Source organism: Phlebotomus papatasi, chromosome 2 (genome assembly GCF_024763615.1).
Source record: "Phlebotomus papatasi isolate M1 chromosome 2, Ppap_2.1, whole genome shotgun sequence".
In the NCBI taxonomy this organism is placed as follows: domain Eukaryota; kingdom Metazoa; phylum Arthropoda; class Insecta; order Diptera; family Psychodidae; genus Phlebotomus; species Phlebotomus papatasi.
In genome coordinates, this window is record NC_077223.1 from 56,877,912 (window position 1) to 56,896,959 (window position 19,048).

The 19,048-nt window shown below is 33.2% G+C and overlaps 1 protein-coding gene across 1 annotated transcript; it reads left to right on the forward strand.

Moving 5' to 3' along the window:
- The first annotated feature begins 6,809 nt into the window (after nucleotides 1-6,809).
- On the forward strand, nucleotides 6,810-7,577 carry LOC129801854 (odorant receptor 4-like). Its single transcript, XM_055847222.1, has 2 exons — nucleotides 6,810-7,339; nucleotides 7,423-7,577. Exons 1-2 carry the CDS (start codon nucleotides 6,851-6,853, stop codon nucleotides 7,471-7,473), a joined length of 540 nt encoding a protein of 179 aa, XP_055703197.1. The 5' UTR covers nucleotides 6,810-6,850; the 3' UTR covers nucleotides 7,474-7,577.
- Nucleotides 7,578-19,048: the final 11,471 nt, after the last annotated feature.

Consider the following 19,048-nt stretch of genomic DNA (forward strand, 5'->3'; position numbering starts at 1 on the left):
TAGTATGGAAGGGAGTTGTCTATATATTTGCTTTTAAAATAAGAAATGTACTAACAATGTAAGCAAAATGAAGAATTGCCTTTAAGAAAGTAACATTAATAACTAAAGTGTATGCAAATTAATATGCGGGAACTGAATGGAAAAAATTAAATGTGCTTGCAACGATGGATCATGAAAACACTTCTTTCTTGTCTCAATCAATTTAACAAATTGTTTGTAAATATCGCAAGTTGAAATTCCTATAGGAATTAGTGTACATATTGAATTCAAGAACACTTAAATGTTAATTGACTTTCAATTTGTGTCCATTTTTTTAGAAAATGGTATGTTTTTTTTCTTAAGCTGTAAGAGGAAAAGGAAATTAGTATGAAGAGAAATGTAAGTGATGATCAAGAGGAGAAATTATTTTTATAAGAAATTTTTCATGTCCTATTTTATCGCAAATAAAAAAGAAAAAAAAACATCTATGGATATAAAGAAAATAAAATGTCAGAAATTATTTTAGATCAGTAAAAATGGGTGTAAAATTTTCTGAAATCATCTTTCTCCTCCTTATAATTTCGCAGTTTATGATAATTTTGTAACAAATGTAATTGTAAATATCTTTCAATGTCATTACATGAAGAAACTGAAACAAAATGCAAAAATATATGAAAGAGATAATGAAAAATGCCTTCAGACTTTATTCATTAGCCTTTTCAGACATGGTTTTATTTTTTATTTTTTTTATTTGAACCCAACACTTCTCTGATGGATGCAACACAGATTTTCCATCATCTTTCCCCATATTCCCGCCCATATTAAGGTCAATTTGTTGGCACAATGAATGTCTGTGAGATATGAAGTGTGAAGAACATTTTTGTCACTTATGGAGATATAAATATTTTTATGCTCATCAACCCTATCGCAATATTTTAATTAATATCCAGAAGGGACACTGTTCAAATGCACATTGACTAATTTAGGGATTTTTTTTCAAGGGAAAAAGAAAAAAAGGATAAAGTAAACTAATTTATCGAGCAACTACATCCTTCACTAATTTTAAACTTCAATAAATGAATGTCTCTACTTGAAGTGCCCACTCATCGGGTATAGGGGAAACTGGGGCACCACCAAACAGGGGTACCACCAAACACTGCGATTTTTTAAATAGGTATAAGATTTTAGATAATGAGACTTACATGAAATCATAGATACTATAGGGATGCTTGTCCAGAGAAAGAATGATCCACATAGTTCAAGTAGTTTAGAAATAAGAATATTTTTTCGCAAAATTGTGAGATTTTGATAATTTTAGTCATTTATATATCTACCTGGAAAATAAAACTGAAATAAGTGACATCAAATTTCACTACACCAGTACTTTCCTACATGTTTTGGGATAATATTTATGTATCTACTATAGAAATTAATGTTCACATTCTTTTAAAAGAATATAAAATCCATCACAAAACAGAGTTTGGGGCACCAACAAACAGACAAATTTCTCACAATTGCAGATGTCGCGAGCGTAGCTTGAATGGCAAAATTTTTCCTCTTATCTTTCTAACTCTTCATCTCCCTCTTTGTTCGATTTCTGAAATTTATATCCATTCATGAGATTTTCATTCAAGACTCAGGGAAAATATAGTTTCAAGAACCCAATTTTGCATTAAATGATTCTTAATAATTCTTAAATGATTTTAATCAAGGATTGACGAATGATTTCTCGATTTTATTACAAATAATCAGAAGAGCGTGCAAAATTTGAACTTTAGGTATAGTGTTTGCCACGATTTTAGTGGCGCTGCTTTCCATTCAGAAGTCGAATGTTGTCAAAATGATGAAAAATCCATTGAAAAATATGTTCGGTGTGCAGTGCTTTAGTTTTATGCTATTTTGGTCACTCATTCTAAATTTTGCAGTGCTTTTTTGAGAATTATTTACTTTTTCAATACCTTCTTTATAATTAAGAGTTATGGTGAATTCCAAAATAACTTCAATGGGTGAGAAAAAGAGGTGCTTTTTGGTGCCCCAGAAAGTGTTTATTGGTACCCCGGGTGGTTGGAAAAAAGCGAAAAATGCATGGTGATACAATTTTCCTTTTTACGGAAAATTAAAGTGCTTCACATCATCCTTGTATACATTAATATGCAGCCTATATCTAAGACTATAACATGGGGTAAGCAACAATTTTCTAAAATTCACAGTTTTCTAAGAAAATTCAGTCAAAATCGCATCTTTCAAAAGTGTTTGGTGGTACCCCAGTTTCCCCTATACCAAACATTATATATTAGGTGAGATTCTTAACAATCTCACCTACTATAATCCTAACAAAATTTCATGTCCTCCGATCGCGCTCAAACTTGGCCAAAATGTGTTTCGCCACTTCCTGATCACGAATATATGGGGGGCTAAGTTACGTTCCCGGCCGGCCGGCCGGCCGGCCGGCCGTCCGGCCGCTCTTTGAAGCTTAATAGCTCCTAAACTAAAAAAGATATCGACTTGCGGTTTTCGGCAAAGGTTAAATATCGTATGAAAATTGCAACATGGTGCATTGACCCCCCACCCCTCCTTCCGCCATTTTGAAGACCCCCCTTTTTTTGTTTTCTCAATAGCTCCGGCCCTATGGCATCGAGCGGGCTCAAATTTTAGTATGTTATAGCTGGGCCTTAGAGCTTTCCATCAATACCAAACTTAAGGTCCCCCGACCCCCCTGACCCGAGCTATAAGGGTCCAAAAAAATTTTCTTAAAATGGCCATAACTCCGGTTCTAATTGTCAGAATTTAAAAAGTGAGGGCTTTTTGGAAAGCTCTCGTGAAATGCCACTTCCTCTTCTAACATCGCAAGTTCATAAAACCACCGCTAGGGGCGCTATTATTAAAAAGAAAATTTTTAAATCTTAAAAGTTAAATAACTCAAAAATTCCTTATGCAATCGGGCTGAAATTTTAGTATGTTGTAGCCGTTGACTATACCTATCAAACAAAAAAAACCTTAAGTCGATCCATAACCCCTGACCCGAGCTATAAGGGGTCAAAGTTCGAACATTGACCGGCCTCTATCTCCGGTTCTAATTAACATATCGACATAAATTTTACCTTTTTGGTTTCGTCTCAATGAGCACTTTCAGATGGAAGTTCAAAAAGTCACCACAGGTGGCGCTGTGATAGCGTCAAAATTCATCGAAATTCAAAGTCACTTTTCTCAAAAACGGCATTGTGCAAGTTAATGAAATTTTAGTATGTTGTAGTCCAGTCTAGGACGTTTCCAAAATGGTGCGTATGTGCGCTGTGGTTTCAATAGAACCGGAGATATGAGGGGTCAAAGTTCACAAAATTTAAAAAATCATATCTCCGGTTCTATGTGACCGATTTTGATGAATGAGGGCTTAAACGAAAGATCTCACCAAATACTACAACTTTCTAGAATATTTGAACTTCGTGGGACCAACACCAGGGGCGCCACAGTCGAAAAACCAATTTCAATATCACATAACCTCAATTATCTCGACTGTCGCTAAACCGATTTTGATGATTACTTCGACACAATTGTAGAATACATTTATCTCTACATTTCGTCCATACATCATTTTCCGCTCAGACTACGCTATCACTCAGATTTTGCCGTTTAAGTGTGAAAAAATTGATTTTTCCCATAATAACGCTTTGAAATCACTCAGATGCCAATTTGACTGCCTCTACTCCACCAAGACACTTAAAATAGGGTTTTAAATGGAAAGTCCCACAGAATACAACAATTCTTTGATATAGTTGAAGTTCAACAAATGACTACTTGGGGCACTCTGATGGATGAAAAAACGAGTTAAGAAACAAAAAACCTCGATTATCTTGGCTTCTGAGTAATCGATGAGATCATGTTCTATGGAAAAATTATAGAGAACATTCTGGTCTACATTTCACCCATATAACACTTTTCTGTCAGTTCATCCAAATCCTTGATATTTTGGTTTAAATACAAAATTTGTATAATTTCACGAATTTGATTCAAGATAACTGAATGGCGACTTACAATTTCAGCTCTAAATCGAATTTGCATGCACTCCGAGTTAGCTCACGTTAAGAATCTCACCTACATAAGCCGGTTAGGTTTATCTGTCCTTTTCGTCATATATTTCCTTATTTTCAATAAACACTTTGTCGCGTGTCTAAAGAATACAATTATGAAAGCAATTAAACAGGTTCTATCATACTTAATAATTCCTTACATTAATTAACACAATAGTCCTGAATAACGAATTTGATACACATTTTCATTGAAACAAAATTAGGGCAGACCGGGGACTTTTGGGACAGGGGTACTGTGGGACAAGGCGATTTTTTCATTACTTTTGTTAAATAAATGGGATTTAATCACTACTCAATCGTAGGCAATATTAAGATGTATCTTCACTAAAAGAATGGATATCCTCAGTTGTATTGTTTTAATTCTATGAACACTTTTTTTTTGAATTGATAACAATTGCCTATTTTGACGTCTCAGTCTTCCTCTTTGTATTTTATATCACCGATATATATAATCAAAAGTTTTTTTATCTCATTAGGTAGCAGTGTTATCTGGGAACATATTTTTATGAAATTTTGAGAGATTATACGCTCTTGTTTTTTACATAAAGGTTTTAAATACCAAAACTACCCGCGGGGATGTTTGGGACACCTGAAAGGGGATGAATGGGTCGTTGATTTTCAATAAAATTGTAAGTGGCGCAATTGTTTATTGTCGAAATGAAGAGTAATGCCCAGTTTCTACTGAAAATCTCCCTCTTGTGCAAACTTTACCAGTGGATCAGGTTTCTCTAACTACAGGGATAATAAACCACCAATATCTTGGAAATGAATAATTTCTTCTCAGAGGATATTCGATTTTTGCCCAATCTCGTTAAAAACTATTTTCTCGAAAATTTCTCGTATAATATCTTCTACAATTTTCACAAGTTTTCCAGAAAATGCAAGACGAGAGCTAATTCAGAGAAATAAGGAAAGAACAGGTACCATGCAGTTGTCGTAAAATCGAACAGGAATTGATCATGGTTGCAATATTCAGAATAAAAGAAGCAAAGAAAGGTAGATGGAAAATAAGAAGAAAATACTTTAAATAATTGATTGACAATAAATAACTCTACTGTACAAACAAAATTGATATTAATTTCTAAGTATGAAATAAAAGATGAAACATTTTTATTTCTATCAGAAATATTTTTAATCTAGTATTTAAAATTAATTAACGTGCTCCAATGGTACAAATTATGCGAGAAAAAATACGTCCCAAACATCCCCTTTTGCGTCTCATACTGCCCCATATCGAGGAGGTTAGGGCCAAAGCGTCAAGTTAAATATTTTATCTTCTCCAAGAAAACTCATTTGTTTTCCAAGTTCCATCGAGTACTTTTTATGAAGTCAATACCCATAAGTATCCTATAGACCGCATAAAATTGTAATACACTATCGTGATTTTTTGGAATAGTGTCTCAAAGTCAAAACATGAAAAAGTGTCCCAAACCTCCCCGGTCTCTCCTATATTTGTCTTTTTTCTATTTTTTGTTTTCAAATTGTATCAACATTTTACCTAATAACTGTTGAAAAGATTCATGAAATATTTGTGGGACTTTTCCAAATAAAAGTGTAAACTCGAAAATATTTTAGAGATACTAAAGAAAAAGCTCCGGAGAGTTAAAGATCAGTGGTGTAACTTTAATAAATTTAAAGAATTATATTAAAAATGACTAATTTGAAAGAAAAATTCGATAATCTCAAATTAATTCTTAACTTTTGCATAACTTGGATGACGTATAGCATTTATTCTGCAAGCAAATTGACAAAAATTATTGTTATTTCTTTGACCCTATACCTTCATTTGTGCTACATTTCAACAGTCTACTTTGGATTCACTGAACTCAACATGGATTTTATCAAAAACGAGGTTTTTCTAACGCTTCTGTATTTTATGACGGCTGTTGGAATAATCCAAATGCTTATAAAATCATACATCTCAACATATTGCTACAACCACTACAAAAAATTGGTTGATTGGATTAGGGAATTATACACTGAAATATATGTTGAAGGATTAATGCGACAAATAATAGAAAAGAATATACATTCAGCTTTTCAGCAATCCCGAATTATTATCTTGTGAGTAAATTAAATTTAACTTCCATGAGACTTTAACGGCGTTATCACACTTGCACATTAAAATTTTAATGTGATTCACATTAATTGTCGCTTGTGAGCGCCCAAATATGTTATTTTTGTCTTTGAGTCACTTAATATTTGGGGTTTTTCTATTTATTGATAAAGAAGTGGACTTGGCCTGCAAAAATAAATTTAAATTTACCTAAAGCATAAATATTTTTCACATTAAAAAATTAAAGAGAAAATCGCATTAATTTTTCGCATTAATGCTATAAATCAATTTATATCAAATTTTGCGGGCCAAGTCTACCTTTTTATCAACAAATAGATCAAATTTGAAATATAAAATGATTCAAACACACAAATTACACATTTGGACTTTCACCAGCGACAATTAATGTGAATCATATTAAAATTTTAATGTGCAAGTGTGATAACACAGTAATGCTGAAGCTTTCGTTGCAGGATGTATATAGCAGTGTTTGCAATGGCACCTCTTGGCTATATGTTAACTGTTATAATGAGAGAAGGATTCCATGCAGTTATCATAATCCCTTTTATACCATATAATCACCCAAATGCTAAATTAATCTACTATTCCGTTGAATTTCCCTACACTTTCTTAGCAGGATTTCTTAGTGGTATTGGTGATTCTACCACAATAATTTCAGGTTAGCTATTCCTTAACATATTAACAAAAATTTCCTCAAAACTAATATATGTATTCAACAGGAATCCATGTTATGAAGGCCATTAATACAATCAATGATTTAATCAAAGTCTTAGATGATAAAGAAGCAGCAAACCAATGCGAAAATATTTTAATCATAATTCATAAGAAACATTCCCAAATCATAAATATTCTCTCGACACTCAATGAAATAATTTATTCCATTTCCCTGGTGCAACTTTTCACTAGTACTTTTATGTTTTTGGTTTTGTTTACGTCCGCAAGAACTCAGCCGATGGAAATTGTCTTTTACCTCTTCATGCTCTGTGTCGTCTCCCAACTTTTCCTTCTGTGCGCTTTTGGCGAAGTGATATTTTCCAAAACACAAGATATTTTTACAGAACTCTATCTGACCAAATGGTATGACATGAACTTGAATAATCAAAGGGCCATCCTCATGATGATGCAAATGGCAAAAGCTCCTTATGGATTGAAAGCTGGAGGAATGTTCGACATCAATATGTACACCTTTATTCAGGTATAACAAATGAATTGGAAATACTAACTTTGGCTACACGTTGTACAAAGGAAATATTTTATATTTTCTTTTTTTTTCGACAGATTGTAAAAATGGCAATTTCTTACTGTGCCATCATCATCACTCTCACATAGAGTGATAAAATGAGATTTATCAAATAGAAATTTGTAGTAGATGTTGACCATTATATCGTTGTAAAAACCTGAAACTCTGCTGAAATTGTTTTCAATAAAATATTCAAAACAAAAAATCTTTGTGTTCTAATGAACAATAACTTTTGTTTTGCGTTTGACTTTCAGTGAGATGAATACATAATACATTTTGAAAGACATTTTATCAGAATACAAAATTACTGAAAATAATGTGGAACGTTAAAAGAATTATTTTATTATCTCAAAAATTTTATATTTGCTGTCCAAGAAATTCAGTTAATTTTTAAAGGCAACTTCGCGATACGGGGAAGTGGGGCAGCTTTGACATTGGGATTTTCCACCTGTTTTTATATAAAATTGAGACTTATCGTGATATAATTTTACTGCACAGACAGAGAAGCTAAACTACATTATGATATAGCTCAGTTCCACTTACACATAAGAGAAAACTCCCAATTTCAAAGCTGCCCCACTTCCCCCAACCTACACAACTCGGAATTCGGAATATGTGGCAAATTGTGAATTGAATTACAGGGGTAAAGAATTGCATCTATTTTATCAAGTTATACCATCTATATCAGTGTGCTCAACACAATTCTTTGTTACCAAAATTCAACTCGCAAATCGGATTAGGAGTTGCAAAACTTCAAGGTTAACTGTAAAGTGTGCCAAATTTCGGCCAGCTTGCAATTTCGGCCACCTTTTTTATTCCTCGAATTTCCATGAATTTTTAGTTTTTACATACTCGAGAGATTATACAATGCAAAAGAATAACAAAAAAATGTAGCTTCGACAAACGAGATGACGTAAAAAAGGCATTGGAAGAATTCCCGAAGGGCAAGGAACTATGAGAATGAAGGTGGCCGAAATAGGGCACCAAAGCTATGTCTATATTTTTATTCATTCTAAAATGTATTAAGAATGATTTTAGAGTAAATAAAGACGATAAACTGTCTACAAGGTTCTAAGCAACACTCCTTAAGTAGAAGGAATAAAAAAATCAATTTCTATTAAAGATATTACACTTCAGACTTGAGACTTTGGCGCTTGCATGCAACTATGCCGAAATTTGGCACACTTACCCTATCACCAACCCTATTACCCTATCACTCATTTTCAAAGCTGTTTCAGAAAATCAGGTTCTCACGTTCTCACAAATGAACATTGAAAACTTTAAATAAAAATATTAGACAATATTTTACTTTTACACTACTTAAAGCTATAGCTAAAAATAAAGATGCTTCAATTGTCTTATAAGCAATGTCTTAAATGAAATCTCTTAACATTGGAAATTTAAAGGTTTTTCTAATATTCTTGCTAAGCAAATAGTTTTACTCTACTGCAATTTATAAGAACCTGTCTTTATTAGAAAACTAAGTTTAGGAGCTTTCTGTCGAACATTTTTATTAGTTTTAGACTTTAGGCGTGATAACTTCTAGATCTAGTCAGGCATTAGTTGACTTTTCCTTGAATTATGAGTACTATGTCTTTGTCTAAAGGCCTCTACAGATTGGACGCAATTTTCATCAAAATTGCTTTTTTGAAGAAAATTGCCTGCAGTGCTATAGGTGGAAACGTCAAAATTCTGTCAAAAATACAATTATTCACGAAACTCGTTTACACTGTGTAGAGTCTTTAAGACAGTCTGATAAGCCAAAACCGTTTTATGGTTGATATGATTTTTTCGTAGATCGCAAGACCGCCCAAAAACCCGTGAAACATGAAAAATTTGTAGCCCGGGAATAACTACAACCTTCGAAAGATTTTACGGATTTTGAGAAAAACTTAATAATAACTTAACTTAAACGTAATAATTTTTTACGGAAAGATTTTGAGAAAAACTGATAAGGAAAAAAAACAATTTAAGATCAGTTGCCAATCAGTTTTACTGTTCGAAATCTAAGAGAAAGCAGTATACCTATTTAAAATGAAACATGAAACCAAAAGTTGGGTTTAATTATGAGTTTAAGAAAAAGTACAATACAGTAGACCTCTCAAATTCGGTCATTTGGGACCAAAATGTCACCCGAATTAAAGAGAAATTCGGGCGACAAATCTTTTGAAATGAAACGATTTTTTATTCATCTGCATACACATATTCAGTTCACATACTCATATTTATGGTAAATTTCATGAAAACCCCTTAATAATGCAAAAACACATCATAACTAAGACAAATCATGCCAATTTTACGCATATTTGCTTCATTTAGTAATCATAACCAAATTTGAAAAATATCAACAAACTTTTTTCAAATTTAACTGCTGTCCGAATTAAAAAGTATAGTCCGATCTTAAAAGAGCCGAATTAGCGAGAGTCTACTGTAATCTCTCTTTCTAAACCGGATTATTGTTGATTTCTGCCGGCGGGGTTGGACCCCAAAATGGTTACTGTGTAAGACGTATATCGGTTCAGCGGCTAAAACCCCTTCCGTTATTTTAAATCCCTAAAGACTGATTAGGTGCACAATGTGCCTTGTCTTTAGAGTTAGCCCTCTTGAATGGGAGGTGCAGGGTGTGCATCTTTACCGCCATGTGAACTTGCCGAACTTGCCTTCCGATGTGCATAAGACATAGGCAGGGATCTTTCATACATTCCTTCGGCATAACGTTCTTACAGACAAACAATTGATCTTAAGCTGTGAGTAACAACGCACCCTTAACAAGAGAATCCTTGTTGGGCCAAAACGGAAGTTCAAAACGGGTGGTAGACCAAATTAAATCATTACAAGTACAACAAGCTTAGAAATACCAGACAAATATCATTCTGACATAACATCCTTAAATCATCTCTTACAGATTTCAATAAAATATACACACTCTGTAATCAACTTTTATACGTTTGAAATAATTTATAATACACAATTTCAGGGGTCTTTATTATACATATGTTTAGTATAAACAAAATGAAATATGACTGTATCACCGAAACTCTGACCTCCCAATTTTAATTATGTAAATCATTTCTCTTGATAACTTCCGACCTTTATAGATGCTTTTTTTATAAACGCGCACTTGAATCATCGACAATTTTCCTCACAGTAAACAAAATTGTACGTGAGTCAGTTTTAAATCTGTAGATTTTGATTGCGAAAGTCAATATGCAAGTATAAAATGTCATATCGAAGAGATAATTTTTTTTTAATGGATGGGCTATGAAAATATTTGCCAAGGGTCTAAATGAGCGACAAACTGCTTAATACATTTGATGCAGCGCTTTTCAAACCCCAAATAATTTTCTGACATTTACTCTAGCATATATAGCGATCCTAAGAGACATTATGCAATATGTTATCGTAATATACATAATATGATGCACAGTGTCTCCAGTGAGTCGAAAAAGTTGCAGTCATAAATATGTAAATGGTGCTGAAGGGAATTTGCATAAATCAGAGAAAATTATTATTGAGTTATGTACGCAAAATACACGATAATCCACGCGCTATGATCATCCTTTATGTCAATTTACAACAAATTCAATGCACAGAAGCACATAATTTATTATACATTATTATTTAGAAAAAAAATCTAACATACTTCACTGTCTTGTCACCCTAGAGACAATAACTCTATAGTTGATGGAATTATTCCATCAATTTGTGCTAGATTACATTATCTCAATACCGCACTTTTAACATGTTGGAAAAGAATGCCTAAGAAATATGTGTTGGATTTTTTCTGTCCTCTCTTTCGCATGTTTTGCCCATGAAAATATACTTTATCTGATGTGTGAACATCTAATATGGGTAACATTGAGAAGATGAACTTATGAGGATATGTTCTGAAGCGACCACGAGACGCCACACTCAATCGATACGTCTATGAAATTATCATGAAAGTTTTCCAAGAAACGCAATGAAAATTGAATTGAACCTGAATGGTAAGCAATCCTATCATTCCATGCAGTATGTCTAATGTCTAATACAGTGTGGATGCAAAAACCTCAAAATTACTATCTGTCTAAATAAAGTATAATTGAGGAATGTAGGTAAAACATATTTATTAATGTGTATTTTTTTAATAGTATAAAATTTTTAATAGTATAAAATATCCATACAAAAGTTAAATAAGGTAAAGTGCCCTCGAGTCGACCGGTTCGTCACTCGACCGGTGGTCAATATTTGAATGTTTGATGGTGAATTGCTATAAAATTGTCACTGATTCGTATTTATTTATGGAATAATTCACCTATTAATGTTAGATCATACGCCAAATATTAGTGCAAATATAAATAGGGTAAGTGTGCCAAATTTCGGCCAGCTTCTAATTTCGACCACTTTAAGTGTAATTTCGACCAAGCAAATAAATTAATTAAAATTATGTATGTAATCTACGAATAGTCTATGAGTTCATTTTGCTTTTAAATATTTATTCATTTTAGGATGTATTAACACAAAGACCGTTAAATTTTAAGTATAACTTGAATTTAACTTGTGTTGTAAAAACTAAGTGTGATAAGAGTCTTACAAAAAATATGACTGATCGTTTGTGTTTCTAGCAGTCTTGTGATTTGTAGTGAAATATAAATAATAATAATAATAATAATAATAATGCTGGCACAACATTCCATGAAGGAACAAGGCCTTCCCGCAAAGGGGATTTCTAGACATGCATTATTATTTTTTTTCTTGCACGGGATGAGGTTTTCAGTCCCATACCTGTGGAATCAAGTGCAGTGAAGCCCACTGGATGCAATCCGAACACCTTTAACGCCAGGAAACTTCCCGGTGACCTAAAGCGGATTCGAACCCGGGACACTTGCATCATAGAGCGAGTGCTCTACCACTTGACCCATTGAGTACCCCTGATTTGTGGTGAAATACAGAGGGTTTTCCTTCGATGTTTTTCATAAAAATTGATTAGTTTTTATTAAAAAGTCATTCTGTTTAAGTTAATAGTGAATCATTCTTTAAATTTTGGGTAAAATTTTCCAGCTGGATCCGGTATTTTGCGTTAAAAAGTAGATAATTTGTGAGCGTCTCTCCAGTGAGATAATGTTGCCTATTCCGGCAACATATTTTGCTTTCCTAAATTTCTTATTCATTTTATGTTTATTTTCAATTTCTGAGTTGTACAATGTCCAGAGAAAAAACCATAGCTTCTATGAAAAAGATTATGTGGAAAAGGCCTTGGAAGAGTTCAGGCAGGGCAAATTGCTACGGAAATCTGCGCGTAAATTGGAGATGCTACTCTTCAGGTCTTCAGGACAAATTACATGGAAAATCTCAGGGCTTGTAAGTCATATAAACGTATTAAATATTTTAAAACTCGTTCCGTATGACGTTTTAAAATCTTCTATACTTTGCTTCACAAAAGGTAGTCACAAACAAGATGGCCGGTATTTCACTCAAAGTGGCCGAAATACTACCCAAAGCAATGTCCATATTATTATTAACTTTTCAATATTTTAGAAACTGATTTAAAGAAAACAAAGATGATAAAGTGGTTTTCAAGGTTCCACATAAACCTCCCGAAAAGGAAATAACAAAAAAAATCAATATGAATTAAAAATATTGCATTTCAAACTTAGGACTTCGGTGCTTATTTGCAACTATGCCAAATTTTGGCACACTTACCCTAAATTGAATAAATAACTCTACCAGTGGAATTGAGGAACCGTTCGATTTGAGGGCACTTTACCTTATGCAGTAAAACAAACAATTAATTTTATTGAAAAAAAACTGACTATAATTTGATCAATATGTAGAACAATAATTGTATTATTCTTTTTTTTTTCTAATTTGCTATTTATATCTATGGTTTTAAAGGTTTTAAAGAACATTATTTATCTTCTGCTGAAGTTTAATTTAAAAATGTCTATTTTGAAAATATTCTTTATCAGACCGTACGAAAATTTAAATTATCCATATTAAACTATTTACTGAAATATCGATCCTGTATTTAGTCAATAAGTTAATTTTTGTTCATTAACATTAAACCATAAAATCCATGGTCTGTTTGGTAAACTATATTTTTGGCGCATGAAATCTTAATTCAGCGATTCAATTCACGGATAAAAGAATATTATATAACCTATTGGCAGTGCTATATTAATACAATACAAACAAGTGATCAATACATATTATCGATTTTAAATCTCCATATAAAAGTGAAGCGAATTTTCATTAGAAAATGGGATATCTCCCTTTACTAAAAGAGTTATTCAGAAATGTTATAAATATTGCGAAGCAAGATAGGAAATTTTATTAAAACGATGTAGGTCTAGGACGTGAGTCTGCAATGGAATCAGTACAGTTGTCGTACCACTGTATGGAAAATAGGACAAAAATGATTTACTCAGAATAAGAGCAAAAAGTTTATGTGTGGGGGAGAAATTTTGGCGTGCAAATTGTGAGCAAGTTCATTAAAGTTTTGTCTATGGAGGAGGGAAAACTAGAGCAAATTCTCAAATAATGCTCGAGATAATTGGTTATAATAGAGGCATCTTCAGTGGTGTTCAGAGTTGGAGTAGATGGTTATCGAAATGTTTAAGAACAATAATAAATTATCTCTGTTTTGTGGACAATTTAATAAATATGAAAAATTATTTTAATTTAAACCACATGATAATTTTACTAATGTTCCGTTTGGAAGCGATTTTTTCGCATATAAAGGAATTTACTAATTAGGAAGACAAATAAGGTCACTAAAAATAGTAACTGGAATTCCATATTTTCCATGTTAGATCGTAGTAAAAAAAAAAATTAGAGGGAGAAAGATCATCATCAAGTGATCTATCTAAATTGGAATGACTGACCACGAGAGAGCAAATGAGCCGGAAATAATAAATATCCGACGTTCTCAATCCGCAATCATAGAATTTATTCTGTCCAACAGTCTAACAAGTACAATTGTAAATTGCACTTGATTGCGTAAGAATACAAAGTGAATTTATTATTTGTTTTAAGAGCTCATTTCTCACAGCAAAAAAAAAGACCAAAAGAGTAATATTTACCAAATCACGCAATCTCAATTAGATCACCATCACTCATTATAAATCTTAAGCTATACGCTGGATAGATTTCTTGCTCCTTTCTTGCGAGATGTGCATATTTAGGTCAAGAAAGTTAATCATACGTCTCCGTCTTATTAAAATAGGATTTTTTTTTATAATATCTATCATAACATTTCTCCACGTTCTTGTTACTCTATGCTCCATTGAATACTTCGTCGCAATTTTGTTGACAAATGAACCACAATGATAGTCAATTGGCAGAAGTCCACGGGATAATGCTCTATTTGAGTCAATTTGGAATTTGTAAAGGAAATAAGGTCGAAAATTACCGGCAATCGTCTCATGGAGTTCATTGTGTTAATTTTCAGAGTGTCAAGAGCAGTGTGTCAAGGTTACTGCAGTCTTTAACTTCTTACGTTGACACTGATCTTGTATATAAACTATAAATCTATTGTGCTTAACAATTCCTCAGGTCGTCGGGCAGCAAGATTTGCATAAATGTTTGTAATAAATTTATGATTTGTTTGTTTATTCTAATAGTTGACCGGTTGACCCGAAAGGTTCAATGGGTGCTTTCAAACATAACTACATTTTATACTGAATAGTGAACCAATTTTAAATTAAATGAACTTATTGTGTTTGTGGTTTATTTTCTATATAAAATATGTTAATTTTGAATAATAGAAAAAAGAGAGCAGTAGGAGAATTCTGTAATTTTCTTGGCATTGTCACGCGTGAGTTCGAAATCTGACAATGCTATTCGAGCTTTTTTTGTCATATCATATGAGTTCGAAAATGCAATTTATTGATTTTTTAATGAAATCCCTTTACTTGATGATGTTATGAAAATACAGTATGTCTTGGATGATTTGTTTAAGAAAATTCATTGTCATTTGAATTGCCAGAAATCTCAAATATATGACTTCTGACAATGCCACGTGAGCTGAAATGACAATGTCACGGCTACAGAATCGCATTTTCGAAAAATCTCTCCTGAGACTCAAACCCCATTTATCATATGGCATTGCCAGAGCGTTACAGAATTCCCCTCCAGGTTTGTCATCAAGAAAAACCAATTGAATTTAAGTATCGCAAATTTGTTTTTGTAAACCCAATACTAAAGATCACATAAGAATTCTAATAGTTTCTACCCTAAATCTAAAGTAAAAAAAACTTTTTTAGAAAATAAAAAAATGAGTTTAGAGTAATTTTTTTTCAGTTTTCCTAAAATTCTTATCATGTGGAAAGCAATTGAAAAAGGGGTGGCAAAGCGTCCGAGGCTTTGCGAGCTGCTCGAACTCCCGAGAAGGAGCTCTGCCTCATATTCGTTTTCGCAAATTTTTCTGGTGCATATAAAATTATTGTCGAATTAAATTTGCCTATAGGGTAAGTGTGCCAAATTTCGGCATAGTTGCATGCAAGCGCCAAAGTTTGAAAAGAAATATCTTCAATAGAAATTGATTTTTTCATTCCTTCTACTTCAGGAATGTTGCTTAGAACCTTGTAGAAAGTTTATCGTCTTTATTTACTTTAAAATCATTCTTAATACATTTTCAAATATATAAAAATGTAGACATAGCTTTGGTGCCCTATTTCGGCCACCTTCATTCTCATAGTTCCTTGCCCTTCAGGAATTCTTCCAATGCCTTTTTTACGTCATCTCGTTTGTCGAAGCTACATTTTTTGTTATTCTTTTGCATTGTATAATCTCTAGAGTATGTAAAAACTAAAAATTCATAGAAATTCGAGGAATAAACAAGGTGGCCGAAATTGCAAGCTGGCCGGAATTTGGCACACTTACCCTAAATCACCTCAAAACCAGATTGAAGTTGAAAATTGTTCAAGAAGAGGGTTTCAAAAAGTCCTTAATATTATTTCAGGCTGATGATGATTTTCATTGTGATTTCAGGCTCATTACTTTACCACCCACACTCTCCAAAGCTTTCGAAATCATTCTGCATGAGCAAATTTCCTCCTCTCTGTCGGATAATAAGTTGCTTCGTGACTTCCAATCGGGTTTCCGTGGTGGTCACAGCACTATAACCGCCCTTCTTAAGGTAAATCAAATTGTTGGTTGTGACTTACCATTCTTCCTGCAGATGCGTGCCCTTATCTTTCTGCATCGCCTAATAACGACTGGGAGTCCAGCGTATCTGGCTTCCCTCTTGACGAGGGGGGGGTTCGATCAGGGTTCGAGGATACCTGGTCCCTAGAGCGATACAAGAGACGTTTCATCACACACTCTTTGTCAGAGAAGTATCACTTTACAATTCACTTCCTCGTGATGCTCACGCTTTCTGTGAGAAACATTGAGGGTTATTTCAAGTCCTAGGGGGTCCGTGGTGCAATAGGTAAAAGCGTTCGGCTCTTGGGCGGTGTGACCCCCGGCTCGACTGTCACAGTTGTGAGTTCGAGTCCCGCCCGGTGCAAATGATTGAAGCGTCCGAATAGACATTTTTCACAAAACATTGTAAACTGAATAATAAATTTGTAAACTGAACAATGCAATGTACAAAATGGCAATAAAAGCCCAGTACATCGAAATAAAATAAAATAAAATAAATATTTCAAGTCCAGGCTTGCTTGATGCATTCTACATTCGTCTTTCCCTTTCTCATTTTTTTTCTCTTCAGTTTTTTTTTTGTAGCCACACTGCCACACACTTATAAGAGGGTTGAACCCTATTTTGTTGTTGGTATTTTTGAATAAATTGAAATTGAAATTGAATAATATTTTAAATAATTAATTGACAAATCGCGTGAAAATTGGGCATTTGACCTTGAATAATTCAAGATGGCGATTTTTCCGGTGATAGGTGTCTAAGGACGAAATGTTCGGTTAGACTACCTCTAAAATTTTTCCAAATATGAACGAAATCGCCAGGGCCAATTTTTTGCAAATTTAGAAAAACCTAATTTTTGACCTATTTTTGGGGGATAGGGAACGCATGAAATGGGAGGGGGAAAAAAATAAAACGTTGGGTTAGAGATAATGTCATTTGAGGAGGGGTCATCCAAGACCGGAAGTTGATATCTATTACCGTTTGAATTTTATATGGGTCAAAATGCTGAAAAAGTGCGAAAAACAGTATTTTTAAAACAGAACTATTACCGTTACTTTCCCGATTCATCGCCGATTATGACCGAAGGAGTCGAGTTCAGAATTACAAGACCTTTCAAAAAAACCCAAATTTAACCAAATCCGTTGAAAATTAGGCCCTCCAGAGTGGTTGAACTTTGACCTTGAATAATTCAAGATGGCGATTTTTCCGGTGATAGGTGTCTAAGGACGAAATGTTCAGTTGGACTACCTCCAAAACATATCCAAAAATAAACGAAATCGCCAGGGCCAATTTTTTGCAGTCAAAAAACATGTTTTTAATGGGGATAGAAGGGGTGGTGGGTAATTTGGAAAAGTTAGTTTGATAGAAAATGATGACTTGTGAGGGGTCACCGAAGACCGGAAGTCAATATCTCTCACCGTTTGGCAGCCAGCATGGAGAGAAGTTAAAAAAAACACGATTGTTAAAACTGCTGTTTCTTGGAGTTCGATCAGTTAAAAAATCATTATGTATCTTACCAAAAAAACACTCCACGTTTTCCTAAATGAAATATAGGGTAAATTAAGCTAATTCAAAGCCTGCTTCAAATGGAAATTTTTCGCTACTCCAAATGGAAACGTCATTGGTTTCACTATAAATACAGTACTAAATTATTATATTTATTTATTTCCTATACCACAGTTTCATTATTTAGTTAATTTTGCTCCAAATTAAGCGCAAATCCGTTCATATTCGCAAATTTTAATTTGTTAATTTCTCAGAAAAATTAAAAGTGTACCTTTTCACCATTGAATTTTTCATAGATCGACCATTTTTCCAATGAAAAGCACAATGAGATGACTGTTGTTTATTCGTTTTGTTTAACATTTATGTCATATTTCTGGCTAATATTAGTTAAATTAAGTGCTAATCTTTATTGTTAACGGTACGTGAAGTTTTCAAATGAAATAATTACCTATTTCGTGAACAAAAAGGGTTTTTCTGAAGTGTCTACAAATGCTTCAATAGGAAACCCCGGAAATATGATTTTTGGGGAGATTTTCTTATTGTTTTAGATGGAAAAGGAGAAAAGACCAGGAACAAGAACAAATCCTGCACTCAAGAGCAACTCAACAAGGTTTTGGAAGCATTTCGTCGCGATTTCACTTACACTGTTTGTCTCCAATTAGAAACTTTCCCTTGTCTCCATTTGGATTAATTCTTTTCCAATAGAAGCATTTTACACTCGCGTATTTTTCTTGTATTTAAGAAGTTTTAAAATTATATCTAAAGAATTTTCACTAAACAGTAACATTCTAGAAGATTCATGGATCAAATTTATGTAATTCCCTTCAGAAAAAATATGAACTTAATGTGTTGAATTTTCTGTCAAAGTTAAAGCGTCTGGAAATGGTTTTGAATTAGGACATTTACATTAAGACATTAGAACAATTCATGAGATTTATAAGCAGTTAGACGAACAGACATCTTATTTAAAATAAAACAAGCAGCAGTAATATTTCTTGAAACTTGAAAGAATCATAAATGAGAAAAAATGCCAGC